The 24301-nt window shown below is 37.5% G+C and overlaps 1 protein-coding gene across 9 annotated transcripts in view; it reads right to left on the bottom strand.

Moving 5' to 3' along the window:
* Positions 1–3804: 3804 nt before the first annotated feature.
* The window catches only part of VAMP4 (vesicle associated membrane protein 4), a 32938-nt gene continuing 12441 nt past the window's right edge, over positions 3805–24301 (bottom strand). For 8 of the 9 annotated variants that reach the window (XM_057727755.1, XM_057727756.1, XM_057727761.1 and 5 more), the window contains 5 exons: positions 21208–21258; positions 12788–12888; positions 10787–10866; positions 7234–7285; positions 3805–5107 (listed from right to left, as the gene is read on the bottom strand). In XM_057727755.1, the coding sequence (XP_057583738.1) occupies positions 5079–5107; positions 7234–7285; positions 10787–10866; positions 12788–12888; positions 21208–21258 (313 nt within the window). In that variant the 3' untranslated portion in view covers positions 3805–5078. The remainder of the gene's footprint in view (positions 5108–7233; positions 7286–10786; positions 10867–12787; positions 12889–21207; positions 21259–24301) is intronic. The other variant, XM_057727764.1, reaches the window with a different exon arrangement.

The raw sequence follows: 24301 nt of genomic DNA, 5'->3' as shown, positions 1-24301 counted from the left end.
AGGTGAAGGCAGACAGGGGAAGTGGGGAGGAAAGGTGGTTGGGGTTTTTTAAGACGGAAGAAACCAGTGTTTTTGTATGTTACAGGGGATGTTCTCTTTCCCTTGTTACAGTGTGCTCATAGGCTCTATGTGCATCTTTTTACACATTCTTAGACAAGATCCAGCCCTTTCACTCAATACACAGGGTGAGTGCACTGCCCTGGCCCTGCTCAGTTATACATTTGGCTACTAGTCAAAGCTCTCCTTATACCTGCAGCTGAAAAGCAGCGTGTTGTTCACCGCTCCACAGACATTTCTAGCATTCAATAGGAAAGTTCACAAAGTGTGACTCTGTTGGATTCAGGTAGGATCTGACCTTCCTGCCTGGTTCTCTCACCACGGACTGGCTGGATTACATTAGATACCACCATTCTCAGAATGCACATACCGGGCCCTTCCCATCTCCATTCCTGACTACAGCCCTCTATTTGTACAGACGATGTATCTCAGGGTACAACGTGCCCCAGTATCATCCCCCCACACACCTTTCTGGAGTACTGAAGAGAGAAAATTTAGTTTATAGGTGGAGCAAGGCTGAAGAGAATGAACACTACTCTAGTTGCCTCTAAAAGCAGCACATGCAACTGAGGGACAGGTGCCAGGTTTTCTGATGGGAACACAAAGCATAAGAGAAATTTGTCCCCCTTCCTCTTGAAATTTCAAGCAGACATCACTGAGGTAAAGCATGAGTAGTCCACCAAGTGTTTTTTCTGCAGCTGAGACTCAGATATTTTACACTGAGACATTCCTCCCAGGCTCTGTCGATAGGCTGGGCATTGGGCATGGTTTTTGGTGACAGAGCACCTTTTCTTTCTTATTTTTCCTCCATGTACTTTACTGGAAAACTGGGATGGATTAAATCAGGGCGATTAGCCAGATGGTATTTCAAATAAGTTATGCTTTAAAGTTAAGGGAACAGGTAACACATATTGAATAAGCCAAAAAGTGCTTAATTTTGTTTTCTATGAAATAGTTTATTTTACTGTTTACTATGGAGGGGCTACAAATACATATCTGATAGGAACAGCAAGGGCTAAACTTCGCAACACTGCTAAAAAGGGTTATGAAGACTGGAGAATCTAGAGAACAGGGTGCACGTCATTTACATTCCTCATCCCCCACCACACATCTTAAAATATCAAAGGCACTTATCAAAATGGTTAAATAAAGGAGCATGGAATTTAAAACAAGGACACATACCCCAGGCATAAAATCAAGCGCTTGAGTTTTCTTAAGAGTTTGATTTCTGACATTTTACTAAAATCTCCGATTTATGCAATTTACTCTGCAGCCTTAATATATTTAATAGATGATTTTAAAGACCTTTTCAAATGAAAAGAACCTAATGAAATACTACAAAATCAGTTTTTCTTTAATTATTATAAAGAGCACTACTACCTCCTGGTAAACGCAAAAGACCCACTATTACGTCAATCATATCACGTCTGCAGTGGGGACTATGGATGCAGATGCTCACTTTATGAACGAGCATTCCAGCATCTCTGTGGTTTCCTCGGCACGTTCATCTTGCCAGGTACACAGCACTGTGCTGGGTGCCATGCGGACACAAATACAGTGTGATCCGTGCTTTCCCAAGTTTAATTGGGTTATCTCCCTTAATTGGATCGGTTGTATTTTCAATTTCTACTGACCGGTTCCAAGCAACTTCTTAAATAAAACAGGAGCCAGAAAAAAAAAAAAGTTTGCATCCTCTATCCCTTATTCTACTTGATTTCCAGAAAAAAGAGTAAGACCAACTTATACAGAAGGCTCAAGCCCTACATCAATCTAAGGAATGGTTTCACTTATCTTCCACATGGAAAAAAGTGGATAGATTGAGAAGCAGGGCCTCTTCCAACTCCCTCTTACTCAATGTCTTTACATTGTTTTGTGGCAACTTCCTACACCAACATAAGCACTACACTGCATTCTAAAACAAATGGATAAATGCTTCTGCATTGATTCATGCTCTTACTCCCCACTCAAGGAGAAATAGACTGCAATCACATTTCCACGTGAAAACACAAAATTAGACTAATATAAGAGTCAGTTTTCCTAGACTTCGGAATACTGACTCAACACAGACATCTAAAGGCATTTATTCTCAACATGAAAAAACAACTTATTGCATATTTTCTAGTTGTAGTACATATGCATTTAGATGCAGACAGTCAGTATGGGCAACCAATGCTGACAGGCCATCAAGCACTTTCAAGATTGTTCTGATAATGAGAAATTCAGGGCTTCCTTCTCAGTTTGTACATGTATAATCGTTTCCAGGATGCCCATATGCTACACAGAATTGAAAGATGCCCAATTCTGCTATTAAAAAAATGCTGAAGTTATACTTTTCTAATGCAGAGTGACTGCACAAGAAGACTATCGTAAGCAATCTACAGGAACACTAACAGGTATCTCGTATTTGATGTGTGCTAATTACCCTTCCTCCATTCTAGATAATGTTCTATTTTCAATATTGAACTTTTCTTTAGTCAAGAAATCCCCAAGTTTATAAAACCTGAGGGCAATTTCCAGTGAGCTTTATCAGGACAGAGAAGCCCAAAGACCACAGGTATTAGTGGGTTATAATCGATAGGAGGAACGAACCAGCATTATCACAAAACTGCTGCAGGGCAATAGGTTTCAGTAATTAAACATAAATCACAAGGGTATGTTTCAGGCATTATAAAAATAGTGACCTGATTTCACTGGTTATCAACTAGTATTTACAAATCTACTTGAATTTTTCTGTTGCTCTTCATTGTTGTTAAATAATGAAAGTTTTGATGGTGGGGAAACTTCATTTTTCAAGTGCAGGATGATCTGAGCTGAATGAGAAAAAGAATGATTAAGGGAAGGAAGGAAGGTAGGCCTGGCATCAATTTGAACAAATTTTTCTTTTTCTGAAGGCTCATGTCTCCAAGGTTACGATAATAAAGTCACAGACATGCCAGCCACTTTAAGGGTCTCAAGATTAATGAAGACCAAGAAAGATGAAATGATAAACTGTGAGCCAAGCCACCACTAGTGCAAAGCTCTAACAGAGTAACATATCCGCCACCAGTATACAAAGAGAACTACATATTTATGATATTGTCATATAAATATTTCCTTTATTTTTTCATGGTTAAAATTTAATTTTATTTTTCTTTCTTTAAAAGCATACTTTATTAAAGCAACACTGAAAATGTGGATTATTTTTGAGAAACAATCATCTTCACTAACAGATGATATGAAGAAACCAGATTTCTATACCAACTAATGGAAAATTAACCACTGGTGAGTCTAGTTCCAATCCCAAATAAAGGACACACATAAACATGTTAGGACTGATTCCATTAGGACTGATTCTGTTACTCAGTTAAAACATTCCCATTCCTGAACTATATTAGCTACTGAAATTCTAAAAATGCTCATTTTCCTTTTGTCAAAGGGTTTAGTATTTATTATGTTATTTACAGTAATTGACATTTACGAACAGTGGAGAGACCAGAGAAAACACTCCATGGTATGTAAGACCTTTATCTCTTTTTAAAAGTTCTTAGCAGACTATAATACTAAGCAATTATATTTAAATCTTCATAACTTGCAGTTGTCTGAATATCTCTTAATCTGCTTCCTCCCTTCAAATCTCCTTCCATTCTAAAGAGAACATTTTTGCACCTTAGTATTAATCCTGCAGAATTGAAAAAAAAGATTCTATGTTTCATATATTTTGAATTAAAATGACCAAAGAAATAAGCCCTATAAGGATTTTTTTTTCTGATTTAAATACTGGTACTTTTAATCAACCCTATTTCAAATTTAGAGTTATATATACATTGTGAAGATGTCCATGTACACGAGTTTCTGCAGAAGCTCCAATTTTATAAAACTTCTTCCCCCGCCACACACACTAGAGAACTATGCAGTTTCACATGTTTAAACAACCCAAGAAAGTTGGCATATTTTAAAGTTAACAACACTTATCATTATAAAAACAATGAGATTAATGGTGACCCTAGCATTTGGCTGGTGACTGACTGATTAGCTAGGATCCTGACTTTTTATAGTCATTACTGTCAGCTAATCTGACACTTGATTGTATGTGTAACATGCTTTTCCCAGAAGATAACCAGGCAATGCAAAAATCACAAACTCTAAGCAGATAATTTTGCTACTTTCAGCACTCCCAGTAAAAGGGCTAGTTGAAGTTAAAGAAGAATGCTATTAACAAAAAGAAAATTAGGGGACAAGTTACCTATGAATTTCATTTAGTCACATTAGGACTGGTCCTTATTGGAGGCTGAAAACAGACTGGACCATGACTTGTAGCTTTATGTTTTGGTCATTTTCAAATACTCCAATGATGTTTTCTAATTTATTATCTCCAGTTTTATGATGCCATACTATGCTTTTCACACTGTTTAAATTTCCCATTTCCATAATCCAAGTGCCAAAAAATTACTACACATTCCCTTATACAGTCAAAAATAGGTTTACTGGAATGTTTTTAGTTATAGCTGAAGGCAGCAACATTTACAACATTCAGTTTTGTTATACCCACAAATATGTGAAAATTGCTTGCAAAGCAATTGCAGTATGAGAAAAATCTTGCAAATATCGATGGAATGGTTATGCATGTCTTTCAGCATAATGATCTGGTACTCTACAGACGCTCCCTGACCACCGGCCTGACCCCTACCTTGATGCAAATAAACGCAAGTCCTTATGCCGTTAAAACAACAGTATGATATATCATTATCAGTGTTCAACTACATTCACAAATAATGAACTGGCAAGTATCTAGTTTCAAATTAGACCCTTGGAATATGGCAACACTGAGGCTGGTTATCTGCCTTAAACGTAATTACTAAAAGCACATTTTGTTGGAAGGAAAGAAGATAACTGGACATTCTCAGTGCTCCAATTTGAAGTGATACTTGCCTCTTAATTTCTTGAAAAAAGTTTTGAAAGTTATATACATGGGTTTCATTTAAATTATGCAGCAATCTTTTATTATTGTCCCAGATTTTGTTTAATGAAGATCTGTCATCAAATCAAGTATGGTATTTCACAACTATAAGAACTGCAAGAAAAAAAAATGAAAAAGAAACATCAAAATCAGATTCATATGCTATGTTAGAAACAATATTCCTAAATGTAACTGGGTCCATTTTGAAAACAGGTAATGAGGACAACTTTTATCTGAAATGATAGATAACAAATGGGAATGGAGAAGCAAAACTATGAAACAACCTAAATGTCCAACATTAGCACTTTGATCAAATAGATTAATACATAACCATAGCATAAAGCAGCTAAAATATTTTTAAAATATTTTATAACATGGGAAAAGGTAATATATTTATTAGAAAGTATACACATGATCTTGATTTTTGAAAAACATGTTTAAGTCTTTTCCTATTAATATATAAAGTATATACAGTAGTTATATTAACAATAGCTATCTCTGGTAAGAGAACAGTTGGATTTTATTTTCTTCTTTATATTATTCAACATTCCATTGGTTGATTCTTGGTAATTACTGGCAATAGTTATGTTCTATAAAGTCACCACAAACACTGAATGAGTGAATACTGAACCACTGCTCTGAGGGGAAACAGAGGCTTAAATTCCTGCCAGCCTCTGGCTACAACATTTTTGACAATCAATCAATACATAACCTTATCCTACATGTTTCTGTCTGAAGACACCTTATTTACTATATACTGTTGAGGCATTTACACTGAACTCATGGCCAACAGCACTGTCACTCATGCCTGAACAAAGCTTATCTAACACACATACTTCCTCCACAAGGCACATCATGCCTTGCTGTGCTCAGCAGCAGCAGACAGCACTGCAGCACTAGTATACTTGGGGGCCATTTTAAACAGCAAAATCACCAACAAGATGCACAAAAACATGAGAAACGTGGCATTAAACAGACTCTGAAGGACACTTGTTTACTTTATGAGATGGAACTAGAAGGCAGAACATGATCTCATTAGACATCAGCTGGGAACATGAGCACCAAGAGACTCAAAGTTTTCACTTCTCTAACTGCATCTGCCAATGACTCTAAAAGCACTGGGGTAACTAAGCAATGTTAGCTACTAGGTGAATTCACAAACACAAAACCCACAAATAACAAGGACTGACTTTTTCTGTGGAACAAAACTTTTTTTTTTTTTTGCTTAAAAAGAGTATCACCATGGAATTTTTCAAATGATTATCCTGAGATACTTTCCAAATCTTTATAAAATCCCTATAAACACAGATAAAGACGCTTTGGAGAAAAGGAAATATTAAAAAGACAAATACATGCTATCACTTGTATGTGAAATATAAAAAGTAATACAAATGAATCATATACAAAACAAAAACAGACTCACAGTCACAGAAAACAAACTTCTGGTTACCAAAGGGGAAAGGGAGGGGAGAGGGATAGATTAGGAGTACGGTATTAACAGATACAAACTACTATACATAAAATAGATAAGCAACAAGGACCTACTATACAGCACAGGGAACTATATTCAATATCTTGTAATAATCTATAATGGAAAATAATCTGAAATAATATATAACTGAATCACTTTGCTGTACACCTGAAACTAAAACAATGTAAATCAACTACACTAAAAAATTTTTTTTTAATTTTTTTTAATAGACTTTAAAAAGACAAGGGGGAAAAAAAAAAGGAAGGGCAGGAGTTATGCTTCAATGACTGAAATGAAGCTCAAATCCAAAACAAAATTATCATCTGGAGAATTTATCTGCATTTTCCTTCAAACACAACATTATGAAATGCAAGCTGTGATACCTAAGTTAATAATAAATACAAAATGAGTGTTATGGTCCTGAGCGTAATAGTAGCAAATTTATTTGGCCTCAAACAAATCACTTAGCCCTGCCTTTGCAGGGGCAGGGGTGGACGGTAGGACAGGGGTTCTCTTTGAGAATCTGATGAAAGATATAGACTCTCACAATAAAAATGTACACATGCATATTCACATAAAATTTTACATACAATTTACATGCATTTTCAGAGAGCTATAGATTCTAGGTTAAGAACTGCTGACTGAGGTCAGAAGTCATAACTCAAACCTGGCATTAGTCGTACTAGGTCAACTGAAAATAAAAAGGAAATTTAAATAAACTTCAAAACAAATGATATCCCTCCAAATTAATAATCCAGTAAATACTTACTGATAATCACTAACAAAAGGATAACAGCAACCAAAGCCACGATGGCTTTTATCTACAACACACAAAAAGGCATAAGAAAGATTAATGTTTGACTGGTTAATAAAGACTGTCTGTTGTGCTATTTACCACATCACACTAACTCATCAGTGCACAGGCTCATTGCTTGAAAGGTTTCCAAATTCTTTTTCATATAAACTTCTGACTATTTGCATCGTTTTGTAATGATCAGAGTTCCCCAAATTTGAGGGGTTTTGCTTGCCTAGATTTTATTGTTCAGGGCTGAAGAGTAAACAGTAATAATCAAAGCCTTCATGGGCCTGGCCTTTTTTATCTATGATTTCTCACACATTTCTAACATAAGACCAGGAAAAGAAAACTATTTTAGCAACTCTGTTCAAAAGCGTCAGGATATTATGAATAACACTGGCATCCAATACAGATGGTTCAATACACAGTATATAGTATAAGGCAGCATTTTTTATAGCACTTATTCTCAAAGTATATTAGAGTTCTGTTAGTTTTTGCACCCCTTACTTTCTTCTTAGCATTTTTATCTCCATTTTGAGGAATATAATTTTAGATTTTTCATGAATAACCTCATTTAATAAAAAACTTGCCTAAGCGTATTCTGTGTCAGTTTCACAGTTGAGAGCAGAAACCTTAAGATTAGCCCTTAGCTACTTAATATCATTTCTCTCTATAAAACTGTCACATTTCTCATCTAATCCTAAAATGCATAAATTATAAATTGATTTGATTTTCCTGATGAATTCAAATGAAAGTCTTGTTTTCATCATTTTCACAGATAATTGATTAAAGATGGTTTATTCAGAAAAAAGATACCCAGATATTATAAACACATGAAACATTCTGAGGACTATCACAAACAGCAACTAGAAGTAGCTAATGAAATATTTCTAAAATAAAACTACTGGTGACATTTTAGGGGCATTACATTCACGACAGGAACAAAGTGACCAAGAGAATACATGGAAGCTTTCCAATCTGAATACCAGGTGCCTATTAAAATTATTAGTTATGATAACCAAAAAATGTAGGAAGAACTTTACACTATAAAGTACTTCAGTGACAAAGTGATACAGAGACTATATGGAAACTCTGCATCTTTTTTTAAGCTGAAAACATTTCTAAAGTAATTTGGAATTTTACAATAGTTTTTCAACTTTACCAAAAATGTATATTAATTCTGGTCTGTTAATTTGTGCTAGGCCTAACATTTAGAAGATTGAAATGGAAATATCAACAATTTTAAAACACCTAAATAAACAAAGTTTCTAACACTGGCCAGGAAATGTTTACAGCCAAAACTGGCAGTCATGTATTTATGCATGTCCAAAGCTCTCTTTTTCCAAATGACATGAACACAAATCTGTTTCTCATTAAACACGCACAAGCCTCAGAGCCTCCTAAGATCCTTAAGAGAGGTGTCAGTGATTCTCCCTTCCCACCCATTGGATAATTCTGTTCACTTATTTACTTCTGAAATCAGGTTTATTGAAATACACTTTACATACAATAAAATTACCCTCAAAGTTCATTTTGATGCATTCTGATATACATATAGTTGTCAACCATCACCTTCACAGTCGAACATAAGACATTTTCATCACTCAAAAAGTTCCTTCACGCCCTGCTGTAGTCAATCTCCACCCCTCCACCCTTAGCCACTGGCAACCTCTGATCTCTTTTCTGTCCCTACATCCCTTTCCTTTGCCCTTCCCAAATAATCATTATGAAGTTAATCCAGAAAATGGTAGTGATATAGAAACTATTTAAATTAAAAATATAATTCAACTTTTCCCCTTAAAAGCACACTATTTCTTGGACTTCCCTGGTGGCACAGTAGTTGAGAATCTGCCTGCCAATGCAGGAGACATGGGTTCGATCCCTGGTCTGGGAAAATCTCACATGCCGCAGAGCAACTAAGCCCATGCGCCACAACTACTGAGCCTGTGCACCTAGAGCCCGTGCTCCACAAGAGAAGACACCGCAATCGAAGCCCACGCATCGCAACCAAGAGTTGCCCCTGCTGCCCACAATTAGAAAAAGCCCATGTGCAGCAAAGAAGACCTAATGCAGCCAAAAAAAATAATTTTTTTAAAAAAGTGTACTATTTCTTTGGTCTGGCCCCCATAAAGTACACAACGAAAATCTTTAGATATGGCTTAAAAAAAAAAAGCTAGGCAAAATATACATTTTCATTTTGTTAATGGCCACATGAATGGGTCATGTGTATGTATGGGGAGAGGAGGTGTCTCATGGACCTTTTGTTCTTCCAAACTAGTCTGCAGAATAGAAAATTTCTATAGACATAGAAAACTTATTCATTAAAGAAAAACAGAAAATTTAAATTCTAGATAAGAGGAGCAATGAAACATTTCTTTCCCCAAGTTCTATATCTGAAAGTAAGAGGATTCAATGGTAAACAGACAAAAATAAGTAAATCCTGAGACTTCCTAGGTGGTGCAGTGGTTGAGAGTCCGCCTGCCAACACGGGGGACACAGGTTCAATCCCTGCCCCAGGAGGATACCACATGCTGCGGAGCAACTAAGCCCACCCATGCGCCATAACTAAATTAAAAAAAAAAAAAAGTAAACCCAAGGCAACTCTTGGAAGAAATCCTTAGCATATGTCAACATCAAGTTTTGCAAGTTACTGCTAAACTTGAAAATCAGAGACTTAAAACAATGAGGTATATCTAAGATTTTCAACAATACCAAAAATGATACACAGTAGCAGGAGGAAAAAGAAAAGATCTGTTCATATGACATGAAATTTGCTATAAAATCTTAAGAGAAACATTTTTCTGTTTGATATATAGTAGCCATACTTGATTTAAGAAGTAAATTCATTTCCATAAAATGTTTTGCAGGAATATATTAGCATATAATGATTCCCGTTTTTTTCCTTGTTATAAATTTTTATTTTATATCTTATTTTTCCTATCCAAATACTAACCAGGCCTGACCCTGCTTAGTTTCTGAGAACAGGTGGGTTGAGGGTGGTATAGCAGAAGACTGTCTTATTTTTCTGGACTAATGAGGGACAGTGGGATTTTGGGGGGCCTCATTTGCCGTATAGATTCTGACACATTAAACTGCTTTTATTTTTTCCCCCTTTCCAACAGAAAATTATATTTTTCTCTAACTTGCATTCTATCTTTTAAATATCTCTATGTAATGCTATAGGTTGCTCCAAAAAAAGTGCTAATAAATAAATTATAAGTTACTTCTTACAAGATAAGTCTAGAGAAAACTAAATTATTAATAAAATGTGGATTACTCTCTATGAAGAAATCCATGAAAACATCCTTTCAGGCACTGCTTGATTCCTTTAGTTATTTCTGACCCAAAAGATATTAATTCAACAAATATTTACTGAGTTCCACCGTGTCCCAGGTTCAGAAGATATAAGCAAGAGAGTTGTAGTCCCAGTTCCGACAGAGCTTATCTAGAGGCTCTTTTTTCTTCATGTCTTTGAATACCACTGGATATGCTGACAGACCTATCCAGTATCTTCTGATTTACTTACTTTGCATCCACGCCACCACATTTGCCTTCGAAGTTGTTTGGATCTGTTGCTAAAAGCAGTTGCATTATCCGATAAGCTTTCTATATCACATAGAGGATGGAGAGAAGGATTAAACGACATAACAGGATTCTTTTATCTAGTCACACAAAGACAAGAAAATATTAATTTCTACTTCCGCAAATTTATTCCCTTTTAAGCATGAAAACATCATCTTTCCTTTCCTCCACCCACAAACTCTGGCATTCTGTATTCAAGAAAAAAAAAAAGGTAAAAAATGGCTACAGGTCAGTTTGCTCAATCCACTTACAACAGAAGTAAGAAGTCTTCCCAGGGCCTCAATGCTTTCAAATAAGCTTACCAATTCTGGTAGAAAATACTCTTTAAAAATTCAAATACTTGGCACAACTATAGAAAAGAACTTACACATGGAGAAGGCTAGATTCTTAGAAGATATCAAAAGTAAATGATTTTGAGGCAAAACAATATGAATCTTAAAAGTGGTTAAACAAGTTTTTTGGTTAAACTAGTCTATTAAGGATTAATCAGATATTCATTCAGCCATTCATCATCTAAACAGTGAGTGCCTAGTAAGTGCCATGAACTGTTATAAGAACAGAGACTAACATCTATCAGTAAAGAAAGGTTACTAAGTCATCAGAAAAAGCATAAGATAAAAATAATACATACATCTGAAATAAGTTTGAAAAGAAGTGATTAGACCTATCCTCCTTGAGATCAGGAGAAATACAAACCACATCAATATAACAGCACAAAAGAAAAAATAATGTAACTCTTCAACAATGAATTTTTAATTTTTCCATTCTCAACTGATCAATTAAAGAAATAATACAATAATACGATGATTCAAAGTAAAGGGAGCTATATACAACTCAACTCAATAACAAACAAAAGCAAACAACCCAATCCAAAAATGGGCAAAAGACATACACAGACATTTCTCCAAAAACGACATACATCATGTGCCAATAGGCACATGAAAATACGTTCAACACTGCTAATTATTAGAGAAATGCAAATCAAAACTTAAATGAGATACCACCTCACATCAGTCAGAATGGCCATCATTAAAAAGTCTACAAATAACAAATGCTGGAGAGGGTGAGGAGAAAAGGGAACCCTCTACACTGTTGGTGGGAATGTAAATTGGTGCAGCCACTGTGGAAAACAGTATGGAGGTTCCTCAGAAAACTAAAAATAGAATTGCCATATGATCCTGCAATCCTACTTCTGGGCATATATCTGAAGGAAACTATAATTTGAAAAGATACATGCACCCCAATGTTCACTGCAGCACTATTTACAATAGCCAAGACATAGAAACAATCTAAATGTTCATCAACAGACGAATGGATACAGATGTGGTGCATATTACAATGGAATACTACTCAGCCATAAAAAAGTGAAATAATGCCATTTGCAGCAACATGGATGAACCTAGAGATTATCACACTAAGTGAAGTAAGTCAGAAAGAGAAATGTCATATATCACTTATATGTGGAATCTAAAACATGACAAATGAACATATCTACGAAACAGAAACAGACTCACAGAAGTAGAAAACAGACTTGTGGTTCCCAAAGGCTGGGGTGGGGGGAGGGAGAGGATGGAGTGGGAGTTTGGGATTAGCAGATGCAAACTATTATACACAGAATGAATAAACAACAAGCTCCTACTGTATAGCACAGGGAACTATATTCAATGTCCTGTGATAAACCATATGGAAAGAATATGAAAAAGAATGCACATATACATGAGTCACTTTGCCTGCAGCAGAAATTAACACAACACTGTAAATCAATTATACTTGAATAAATTATATATTAAAAAAAAGTAAAGGGAGATGAATGAAGTTAAAACATTAAAACCATAAATGTCATTTTTCCTAGGTCAAGATTCCTAAACTTTGGCTAGAAAAATGGGGGAAGTAAACTATCAAAATACATATTAATAACATCAAGAAATATAAGAAGTATCTGTACCTGATTTGTCCTGTAGTTCATCTAGTCTCTCCCCTCTTTCTATTACCTTCGTAATATTTTCTTGCATGACATCAATGACTTCATCCACCTGATTCTGAACGCTAGTTTAAAAAAGAAAAGATTAAAAAATAATGTATTCCTCTTTTGAGAATTCTACAGTTTTTGAAACTTTCATTAGACATGATAGAAAATAGAAAGTTCTCAAAATTATTCAACTCTAAAATATTTAAGTTTAAGGCTTGCAGCAACATTCCTTCCATTTGTGGACTTGAGTACTCAGGCAATTAAAAAAAAACATGAGGAACTTCCCTGATGGTCCAGCAGTTAAGAATCCACCTTCCAGTGCAGGGGATATGGGTTCAATCCCTGGTCCTGGAACTAAGATCCCACATGCTGCAGGGCAATTAAGCCCGTGCACCACAACTACTGAGCCCGCACGCAACAACTATAGAGAAGCCCACGCTGCAATGAAAGATCCCACATGCTGCAACCAAGATCCCGCGTGCTGCAACTAAGACCTGACGCAGCCAAATGACTAAATAAATAAGACAACAACCAACTTAAAGACAGTTTATTCTTAGCCCTGTTTCTGCAAATTATATGTGCTGTCAGAATGCTCAGTAACTGCAGAATTTAGTCAGATAGCTTGACTCTAAATAGTCCATTTCATTTTCTTTTCAATAGGCCATTGAGATATGACATAGACAAAGCTACAACCTACTTTTGCTACGCATACTGTTCACACACCAAGGCTAACGAAAGAGTTTGCCCAGGTATGTTAGGAGCCTATGAAATACATTCAGTTTCCAAAATGGAAAGGTACGGTATGCTCTAGGACACTGACACTTTGGTGGGTATAACGTTTCACAGCTCATCAGTTTCCTCTTAAACAGGGTTTAAGATGAGGAGCAACACCTGCGAAGATTTTGAAGTACTCAGAGGAAACAGTTTTTGTTGTTTTTCAAAATGAAAATATGATTTTTCTCCTTTATATCAGGTGACGAGAGCCTGTTCTAACCAAACTTCAGACTGTTTAATAAAGATTTAATCTAAATTCAAAAATGTAATAACTGGTCCTCAGCTGCCTACTCTCTCACTCAGGAGTTACCCCCAGAGTACATAAACATAGAAATGTTTAATTGTCTAGTTTTCCTCTGTTGCTTCAATCATTTGACAAAATGTTACCTTAATTTATGAAATAAGTCGTGCCAGAAATATTTAAAGGGAGAAAAAAAATGAACTCACAGTTCTTATAACTCAAAAACTGTTTAAATTGTAAAAACTGTTTAAAGTGGATTACTAGCAACTATAAGTAGATACATGTTTTAAATAAATAAGGATATGCAACTGTTCTTTCTAGTTGAGGAAGTGTATCAATTTATCAATTATCACCTAGGGAGCTTTTAAAAAAACTTTCACAATACACATCTCCTCACTGCCCCTCTACTCTACAGTGAGTTGGGAGTGAGGCATGGACATGTGAAATTTTGCAAGAGTTCTATCCCTTCCCTATCATGAAGCTGTATCTTCAAAAAGTTTGCTTTAAAACAAAATGAAGGCCCATTCAGACATATACAGGTTCAGAAGACGTAGACTCAGATTCAAGTAGAATTACTAGGTTTGATGATAGTCACCTCCCTCCCATATTGAAAGCACCCACTGATTATTCACACATAGACTTCAGGGTTCATCATAGCTTCCTAGAGTTATGTGCCTCTCACACAATATTCTATTGAAGGGTATAAAACTGAAGCACAGCCAAAGTGGGACATGAAGAATTCCCTTCTGCCCAAACAGATCTGAAAGAGCCCCCTCATTTCTAAGATGTCTTGTTGCAACTCCTAAGCAGAGAGTTAAAGATGTAAAATCTTATACAAAAACAATGGCACAAATACTTAAGCAATTTATTCAATAAATAATTAATAAGATATTACTCTGTACTGTTCTAGGCACTAGGAAAACAATACTGAACAAAGCAGACAATAATTCCAGCTCTCATGGAACTTATGCTTGAATGTGCAATGAATAGTGCACTAACCTTCAGAGTTGTTCAGACTGTGTAACCCATTACTCTATATTATTACAACACTTAACACTAAGTGAAAGTATTTATTTATTTACATGCTTATTTCCTGTCTCTCCCCACCAGAAGGTGAGTTCAACAAATGCAGAGACCTTTCCTATTTTGTTCACTTTTGTAGCCCCAGTACCTGTAACATGGCTTGGGACAGAGTATGCACTTAATACTTAGCTGAGTAAGTGAACAGTTTGGGTATAAGTCCTGCAAAGCACATCCAGCTACCTGAGAAAGAGATATAGGCTGTAAATGTAGCGGTCTCCATTTAACTATAATGGAAGCAGAGCTGTTGTTTATTAAGGGTCAATCCTGAAATTCCCAGGTAGTTACTTTCCATCATATGCAAAAGACAGTAGCCTAAAGTAAGGCACAGCAGGGTGGAAATGGACAGAATGTACAGCAGCTGCTATACATGATCAGATTATAGCTATTATGGATATTAGCATACCTATACCACATGTGATTTTAAAACAAAACCAAAATAACTCAAGGAATCGTTATGGTCCCAGAATCGCTATCAGCGAAAGACTCCATGGATATAGGCAGATTAATTGAAACAGAACTCATAAAATTCCAGATTCTTACTAGATTATCATAAACCTAGGGGTATTACCTCAACAACATGATACCCATGGAATCTCTCTGGCTAATGGAAACCACCCAACATTTTATTTTTTCTACCAAGTGATTAATAAGTTATTGTTACTTTCTCCTTCACATATTACTATCCACTGATATAACTCTCTTAATTCAGCTATTGTATAACTCTTATTCAATCTTAGGATAATGGAAAATCTTATGACTGTGCCTCTATATTTCAAGATATTTTCATGCCCAGAACACAACTTTTATAAAAAAAAAAAAAGAAAAGAAAATTATCTACTTATTTACTTTAATATAAAGGATAATTTTAAAAAAAACAAGTGAAAAGGGACTTCTCTGGTGTTCCAGTGGTTAAGACTCTGCACTCCCAATGCAGGAGGCCCAGGTTCAATCCCTGGTCAGGGAACTAGATCCCACACACTGCAACTAACAGCCCATATGCCAAAACTGGAAAAAAAAAAAAAAAATCCCACATGCCACAACTAAAGATCCTGAATGCTGCAACAAAGATCCCACATGCTGCAACTAAGACCCGGCACAGCCAAATAAATAAATAAATATTAAAAAAAAAAAAAAAGTGAAAACACATTTCCCCATGATTTTTTACAGTTTCAAAGCAGTTACAATACTTTGATTTGATTTCTATTTGTATTTTATGTTGGTCTTGTCCTCACTATTATACCATAAATGCCTTAAAGCCAGAGACTGTCCCACTCATCTGTTTCCCAGGGCATGTGAAATGTGCCTGGTAGAAAATAGGCATTCAACAAATATTTTCTGATCTGAATTAAATATTTCATTTATTCAAAAATATTTATTAAGAAGTTATCATCATGCTATTCATTGAGGATACTGATGTGAATGTTTTCAGCCTGATCCTGAGCAAGATTACAGTCTAGTGGGGAACACTGGTAGCCAGGATTATATCACCATACGTCAAGCGCTATAATGGAAGGCAGCACATGGTATCAGTCACGCAGCTTAGATGAATCCAGCCTGGACCAGAGATGGCATCAAGATCCCGGTGCTGACATTTGAGAGATTAAGAGTGAACTGGGCAGAGTAAAAAAGGTGATGGATGGTGGGAAAGTTCTAGCCTAAAGGAATAAGAGGAGGGGATATTTCAAGAGCCAAAGATTAACTGGATATGGGTGAAGAAGGTGGGGCAAGAAAAAGGTAGAGAACGTCTAGATTTATAATTTGAGCAACTGAGTAGATGTAGATGATAGTCATTAAATGAAATAGAAAATTAAGGACTCAAAGGAAAAGCAAGTTTTTGAAGGAGGGGGTGGAGATTTATATTGTTTCCAGTTAAAAGAGTCATGTGGTAGCAGAAAGGACAAACCCGAGAAAATGTAAAGACATAGACAGAAGACATTTTAACAGTGTGTTAAATCCTCCTTAGAGTCTGACAGCACTTGTGTTCCTGAAATGTTTCTATTCTAATTATCACCACTACAGGGAGGGAAGCCGAGTGGTATAGTACAGAGAGGCCAGGCTCTGGATGCAGACAGATCTGGGTTTGCAATTCAGTGTTATCACTTACTATGTATGTGGCTTTGCAAGTCATTTTGCAAGCTTCTTTGAACCTCACATTTTCCCACCTTTAAAATGAAGATGATACTCATTCCCTTATGAGAATTAGATGTGAAAGTGTTTTTTAAACACTTAGCACAGTTCCTAACGCTTAGTATGTGTTTAATGCCAGTGTTCTTCCATTAAGGAAAAAAGGCTCATGCTCTGCAATACACACTCATCCCTTATTCTATAAATATTTATTTTCAGAGTTAACACTCCCATCTTGTGGCCTCTTAAGGTACTGTTGACAAAAAGAAGTTTTAAAGGCATGGTTGCAAAAATACAACATACCTTTAAAGCGTCTTTTTTCATATACATATATATCTATCTGTTCATCATGGAACATTCCTTGGGGGCTTTATAAAGTTAAACTGGTTGGACCAAGGCCAGAGTTAAGAGATTTCCTACCCATGACAGAAAATGTCTACAATTCACCAGAGTGGCATTTATAATGCTATAATTTAAAAGCAAAGGAAACATTCCAAAGAGAATCATAAATTTTTATATAGGTATGTGAATACTTAAAATATTTCCCAAAATTCTCACCTAGAAAGTGACATTGGAATACTAAAGAACCCATTAAAAGGACCTACTGTATAGCACAGGGAACTATATTCGATATCTTGTAATAACCTATAATGGAAAAGAATCTGAAAAAGAATATATATATACATACATATGTGTGAATATGTATATATATATGTGTGTGTGTGTATATATATATATATAAAACTGAATCACTCTGCTGTACACCTGAAACTACACATTGTAAATCAACTATACTTAAATTTAAAAAAAAGTAACATTTTTTGTGGGATTAATTTGTTATCAACATGTCAATCAAATTCAAACAAAGCTGCTGACCCACAAGGTCAAAAAATACCCTGAATGGAAATGTTACATATTAAGTGGTGATAATACACCTGAAAGAAACTCACCAGTGCTAGCAATTTTAGTTACTAAACAAATGCCAAGGATTTGTCCTTGGGGCAAGTAGGGTGGCAGGTTGTGCTCTACCATTTTGGGCCATTCTGGGCACACACTTGAGTCATGCCCTGGTTAGATAAGCATTCATGAGGTTGTGCCAAGTTTAATTTGTGTTTTGATGACTGACCACCTTCTAAATAAGTCTGATAAGCCTTCAGCTATAGACTAAGAAACATTATACTTACTCAACAATCCCCTACTATTCTAAAATTCTGTAATCACCAAATTTATTGTGGTGATTTAATATGCACATATACATATTCACGTGTTATGTGTGCTTGGCACTTAGTAACATACAGACATATTCTGCAATGCCCACTCTGTACAACTGGCACTGGTTTGGGGGTTCAGCTGGAAAGTCATACTCAAAAGACTGACTGGGCCATACTCCGTACCAGGCTCACTCTGCAGAAGGATATCAGACAGGAAACGAAGCATACTGGCAGGGAAAAAGCAGGTGTGTCATCAGTGGAGTCCTCTTCAATGGCAGCTGAGGTATATGTGTGGGTGGATAGAGAAGTCACTCTTGCTCAGAGAAGGGGAGGGGCTCTGCCATGGCATCCTTCCAACCTTGAATGCTCTGTGATCCTTCCAGAGATGAGGATGAGTGGCTTCTGAGGCCATCTCCCACTCACCTCCCCATCCCCCCTAGGAGACTGTCATGAGACAGTTTCTCATCACCTCCCAGGTTCTGATGATATAAGAGGCTTTCTGCAGGATGTATAAAATCACTTAGCTGCAGGCTAGAACTGGCTCCTTTGTAACAGGGTTTCTCACTACTCATACTGCAGCCACCTAGACCCTTCTGTTTTGGTATCATCATTTTTGGTGTACAGGACTGTGGGAAAACATTCAGAAGTCTTTCTGAAACCTTGAAATTGTTATAATAAATATGGCTAAAAGTAATTAAAGTATGTGGGCCGAGCATCTGGATGCAGGATGTCCTGCTTGAGCAGCGGAGGAACTAAGGGTGCTGGGCGTGGAGGCCATGGGGGCATAGGCTACCATGGAAACAGAATATTGACCCTCTCTGGGGGCACAGCCCCTTCCTCACTTGCACACCTCATATCACTCTGTTTGGCCCTGGAGGATAGCTGGTTAGCCAGAGATGGGTACAATTCCTCAGGGGAGGAACAACCTAAGACAGGCACAGTCGCAGAGGGGCCAACAGGGGTGGGGCACAGACCCTTACTCCTTCTGAGAGAGGTCTCCTGCCCTCATGGCTGCGTTGCTTCCCACGCCCAGCTCAGATCAGGACCCAGGAGGCAAACAGAGACCTGGCTAATAGCAGCTGCCCTCCTTCTGCTGTTCTTGCAAAACATCACTGCCCCCAATTATATGAGGCCTTTGTTTGGTTATTTCAAAGAAAAACCTTGACTGTGGGACGAAACTGGGAGTGTGAGAACCTTATGCTATCCTGCTTCTGGAATGCCGAGAGCTCAATAAAAACAACGTGGGATGAAGCAGCGGGGCTTTTGATCCTAGAGGTCTTGAGTCCCCCGGTCCCATCTTTCTCTTAAATCTGTGTCAGTGTTTCTTTAAGCTTGTGGCACCCGTCACTCGTCCCGAGTCGCCGAGCTGGTCTCGGCATAGGACAAGAACCCAGGGAGCTGGCACTTTTGGCTACTCTTCCTTTTAGAATCTATGTAAATAATAAACTGTCTGAATCTAAGTGGCTCATTGTATCTTTACTGGCTGAATCAGACACTTGAAGCAGCAGAGACTGTCTCTTCTGCTGACCTTGGAGAAGAAAGCAGTTGTCAGCTGCAAGGAAGTGCATCCTGTCAACGACTACTTGAGCTTGGTCAGGAGCGTCAGACAAGATCAAAGCCCTGGCGACATCTTGATTTCAGCCTTGTGAGACCCCGCACAGAGGGCCCACCTAAGCAGTGGCTGAACACCTGACCCATGGAAAATGTGAGATGATGAATGTGTGCTGTTTTAGGCTGCTAGGTTCAGGGTAACTTGTTGTGCAGCAATAGAAAAGGAAAACATCCCATTTAGTATCCAGACCAATTTGTTGGTGCGTTGATTCCGTATTACAGAAGCTACTAGCTAGGATTAGGCTAAGTGTGGACCTACTTCTTCACACCAACCACTACCTGACTAGAGCCCAAGTATCTAACCAATAACTTTTTTTTTTAACTTTGGTTTGTTTGTTTATTTATTATTTAATTTTTACCGCAACACATGGCATGCGGGATCTTAGTTCCCCCAAGAGAGATCGAACCTGTGCCTCCTGCAGTGGAAGCAAGGAGCCTTAACTACTGGACCGCCAGGGAAGTCCCTCATCAATAACTTGATACCCCATTACAGTACCCTTCCCACTATGTGCCATCTATATCCAGATTTAGGGTAGCAACTACCCTTCCTTGGATCCTGAACCTGGGCCATTCAGTTTACCTTCCAGTTTATCTTTCACAGCTCAGTAAGTTTCCAGGCCTATTTCACTGCTCTGTTCATTCCTACTCCCTTCTTGTCAGGACTCAGAATGCTTCTAACATTAGATACACTCACTACAGCATTATCCACCACCTACCATCAACAATATATACAGAAAAGCTCTACACTGAAAATTAATGAGTCATAAAACTTAGATCAATAAGTGGATCAGGATAAGTAACAGATATAAACAAATTCTGGAAGTACATAAACAAGATACTGTACTTCAGAAAACTAAATCTGTTATATTACTTTTATTATCAAGCTGAAAATGGGAATCAAGCTATAGATTTAAAACCAAAATAGACCTTGAGATTATGCTTAAATAAATGAATCTGCTATATATTAATTAAATTAAGAAAAACCAACAACCAGGAATTGCATCCCCTTAGCTATAATTAAGAGGTGATTTTGTGAAAATGAAAAGAATGACTAGGTTTTTACAATCTAGTAATAATATTAGTCTACATCAAGGCTCAGCAAAGTTTTTTCTGTGAAGGGCCAGAGAGATAATGGAGAGTTCAGATTTTGTGGGCCATAAGGTCTCTGTCACAACTACTCAAATCTGTCGTAGTTTGAAAGCATCCAACAGATAATAGGAATGGCTGTGTTTCAATAAAACTTTACAAGAACAAGTGGCAGCCAGATTTGGCTCATAGGCTATAGTCTGCCAACCCCGGTCCATGTAGAAATATGATAATCATTTAAACAAATGAGTGTCTCACAAACTTACTGCTTAATTTTATCATTTCTAGGTCCAAATCTTGGTCCAGATGGTCCCCTTCTGAAAACAAAACACCAAGTACATATTAATAATAAGAGCATTAAAACAAATAAACACCAAAACAGAAAACACAAACACATAGACACACACACACACACACACTTGCTGAATTCTACACATGGATCATTTATCATAAGGAACCACATTTTACTGGTACTGATGGAACTTGATATATAATCATGTCTATACTTCATTGGTAATTAGTGTGGGCCACCACAACCTAATTCTTCTGAATGTTATCACTTTTAATATAATTCCTAGTTATACAAATGTGGTTCTAATCATTAAACTCTGAAATACCATAAAAACTAAACTGCCAGTGACCATGAATAACTTTATGATCAATTACAGAATACTAGAAGTCCAATTACCTTGAATTTAGGCTCTAATGAAATGCTGATTTTCAGGGATGGATACAGAGAAAAATCCATTCAAAACACTAAAATTTTTCAAGTATGTTTTTTGATTACTAATCTTAAACTCAGCAACATAACTAAAGGGAAATGTAAGAGACTACAAAAATATTAACATATCTCAAATTATTATCTCTGCATTATAGCCGAGTGTTGTATCATTTAAACCAATCCATTTTAATATTTTGGAAATATAATTTTTGGATATTTTAAGTAATTGTCCTTCTTCTGATGATAAAAAATAAGGTATAAACCATAAAACCAAAAAAGAATAGGTTCTGTACCAATTAAACATTAATTTCCCATTTCCCCTTCCTCCCATCCCTTGGCAACCTCCCCTCTACTTTCTCTATGAATTTGACTGCTCTAGGTGCCTCAGATAAGAAAAATTATGTAGGACTTCCCTGGTGGCGCAGTGGTTCAGAATCCACCTGCCAATGCAAGGGATGTGGGTTCAATCCCTGGTTCAGGAAGATCCCACATGCTGTGAAGCAACTAAGCCCGTGAGCCACAACTATTGAGCCCACATGCCACAACCACTGAAGCCTGAGTGCCTAGAGCCCATGCTCTGCAACAAAAGAAGCCACCGCACTGCAACAAAGAGTAGCCCCCACTCGAAGAGCAGCCCCCGCTCGCCAAGCACGGCAAAATTTAAAAAAATTTTTTAAATTAAAAAAAAAAAGAATCATGGAGATAGGATTAAGATGGCAGAGTAGGAGGACATGCACTCACTCCCTCTTGCAAGAGCACCAGAATTACAACTAAACACTGAACAATCATCAACAGAAAAACACTGGAACTCACCAAAAAAGACATCCCACATCCAGAGACAAAGGAGAAGCCACAATGAGAAAGTAGGAGGGGTGCAATCATGTTAAAATCAAATCCCATAAATGCTGGGTGGGTGACTCACAAACTGGAGAACAGTTATACTGCACAAGTGCACCCACTAAAGTGAGGGCTCTGAGCCCCACGTCAGGCTTCCCAACCTGGGAGTCCAGCAATGGGAGGAGGAATCCCCAGAGAATCAGACTTTGAAAGCCAGCAGGATTTGATTGCAGGACCTCCATAGGACTGGGGGAAACAGAGACTCCACTCTTGGAGGGCACACAAAAAAGTGTGCTCACCAGGACCCAGGGGGAAGGAGCAGTGGCCCCACAGGAGACTGAACCAGACCTACCTGCTGGTGTTGGAGGGTTGCCTGCGGAGGTGGGGGGCGGCTGTGGCTCACCAGGGGGATGGGGGCACTGGCAGCAGGGGTTCTGGGAATTGCTCATTGGTGTGAACCCTCCCAGAGTCCACCATTGGCCCCACCAAAGAGCCTGTAAGCTCCAGTGCTAAGTAGCCTCAGGCCAGACAACCAACAAGGTGTGAACACAGCCCCACCCGTTAGCAGACAAGCAGATTAAAGTCTTACTGAGCTCTGTCCACCCAGCCCTACCCACCATCAGTCCCTCCCATCAGGAAGCACGCACAAGCCTCCTAGATAGCTTCCTCCACAAGAGGGCAGACAGCAGTATCAGCAGTATTTCGTCTTGTGAAATTGAAAACCACAGCCACAGAACAACAGAGAAAATGAAAAGGCAGAGGACTTTGTACCAGATGAAAGGACAGGATAAAACCCCAGAAAAACAACTAAATGAAGAGGAGATAGGCACCCTTCCAGAAAAAGAATTCAGAATAATGATGGTGAAGATGATCCAGGACTTTGAAAATAAGAGTGGATGCAAAGATTGAAAAGTTTACCAAAGACCTAGAAGAATTAAAGAACAAACACACAGAGATATGCAACACAATAACTGAAATGAAAAATACACTAGAAGGAACCAACAGCAGATTAACTGAGGTAGAAGGGCAAATAAGTGGCCTGGAAGACAGAATGGTGAAAATTACTGATGCAGAAAAGAATAAGGAAAAAAGAATGAAAAGAACTGAAGACAGCCTAAGAGACCTCTGGGACAACGTTAAACGCACCAACATTAGCATTATAGGGGTCCCAGAAGGAGAAGAGAGAGAGAAAGGACCAGAGAAAATATTGGAAGAGATTATAGTTGAAAACTTCCCTAATATGGGAAAGGAAATAGCTACCCAAGTCCAGGAAGCACAGAGAGTCCCAGGCAGGATAAACCCAAGGAGAAACACACCAAGACATATAGTAGTCAAAGTGACAAAAATTAAAGACAGAGAAATGTTATTAAAAGCAACAAGGGAAAAACGACAAATAACATACAAGGGAACTCCCATAAGGGTAACAGCTGATTTCTCAGCAGAAACTCTGCAAGCCAGAAGGGAGTGGCATGATATATTTCAAGTGATGAAGGGGAAGAACCTACAACCAAGAATACTCTACCCAGCAAGGATTTCATTCAGATTCGACGGAGAAATCAAAACCTTTACAGACAAGCAACAGCTAAGAGAATTCAGCACCCCCAAACCAGCCTTACAACAAATGCTAAAGGAACTTCTCTAAGCGGGAAACATTAGAGAAGAAAAGGACCTACAAAAACAAACACAGAACAATTAAGAACATGGTAATAGGAACATACATATCAATAATTACCTTGAATGTATATGGACTAAATGCACCAACCAAAAGACAAAGACTGGCTGAATGGATACAAAAACAAGAC

The sequence above is a fragment of the Hippopotamus amphibius genome, chromosome 3 (genome assembly GCF_030028045.1).
Source record: "Hippopotamus amphibius kiboko isolate mHipAmp2 chromosome 3, mHipAmp2.hap2, whole genome shotgun sequence".
NCBI classification, from domain to species: domain Eukaryota; kingdom Metazoa; phylum Chordata; class Mammalia; order Artiodactyla; family Hippopotamidae; genus Hippopotamus; species Hippopotamus amphibius.
This window is presented reverse-complemented; position numbering and strand designations above follow the sequence as displayed.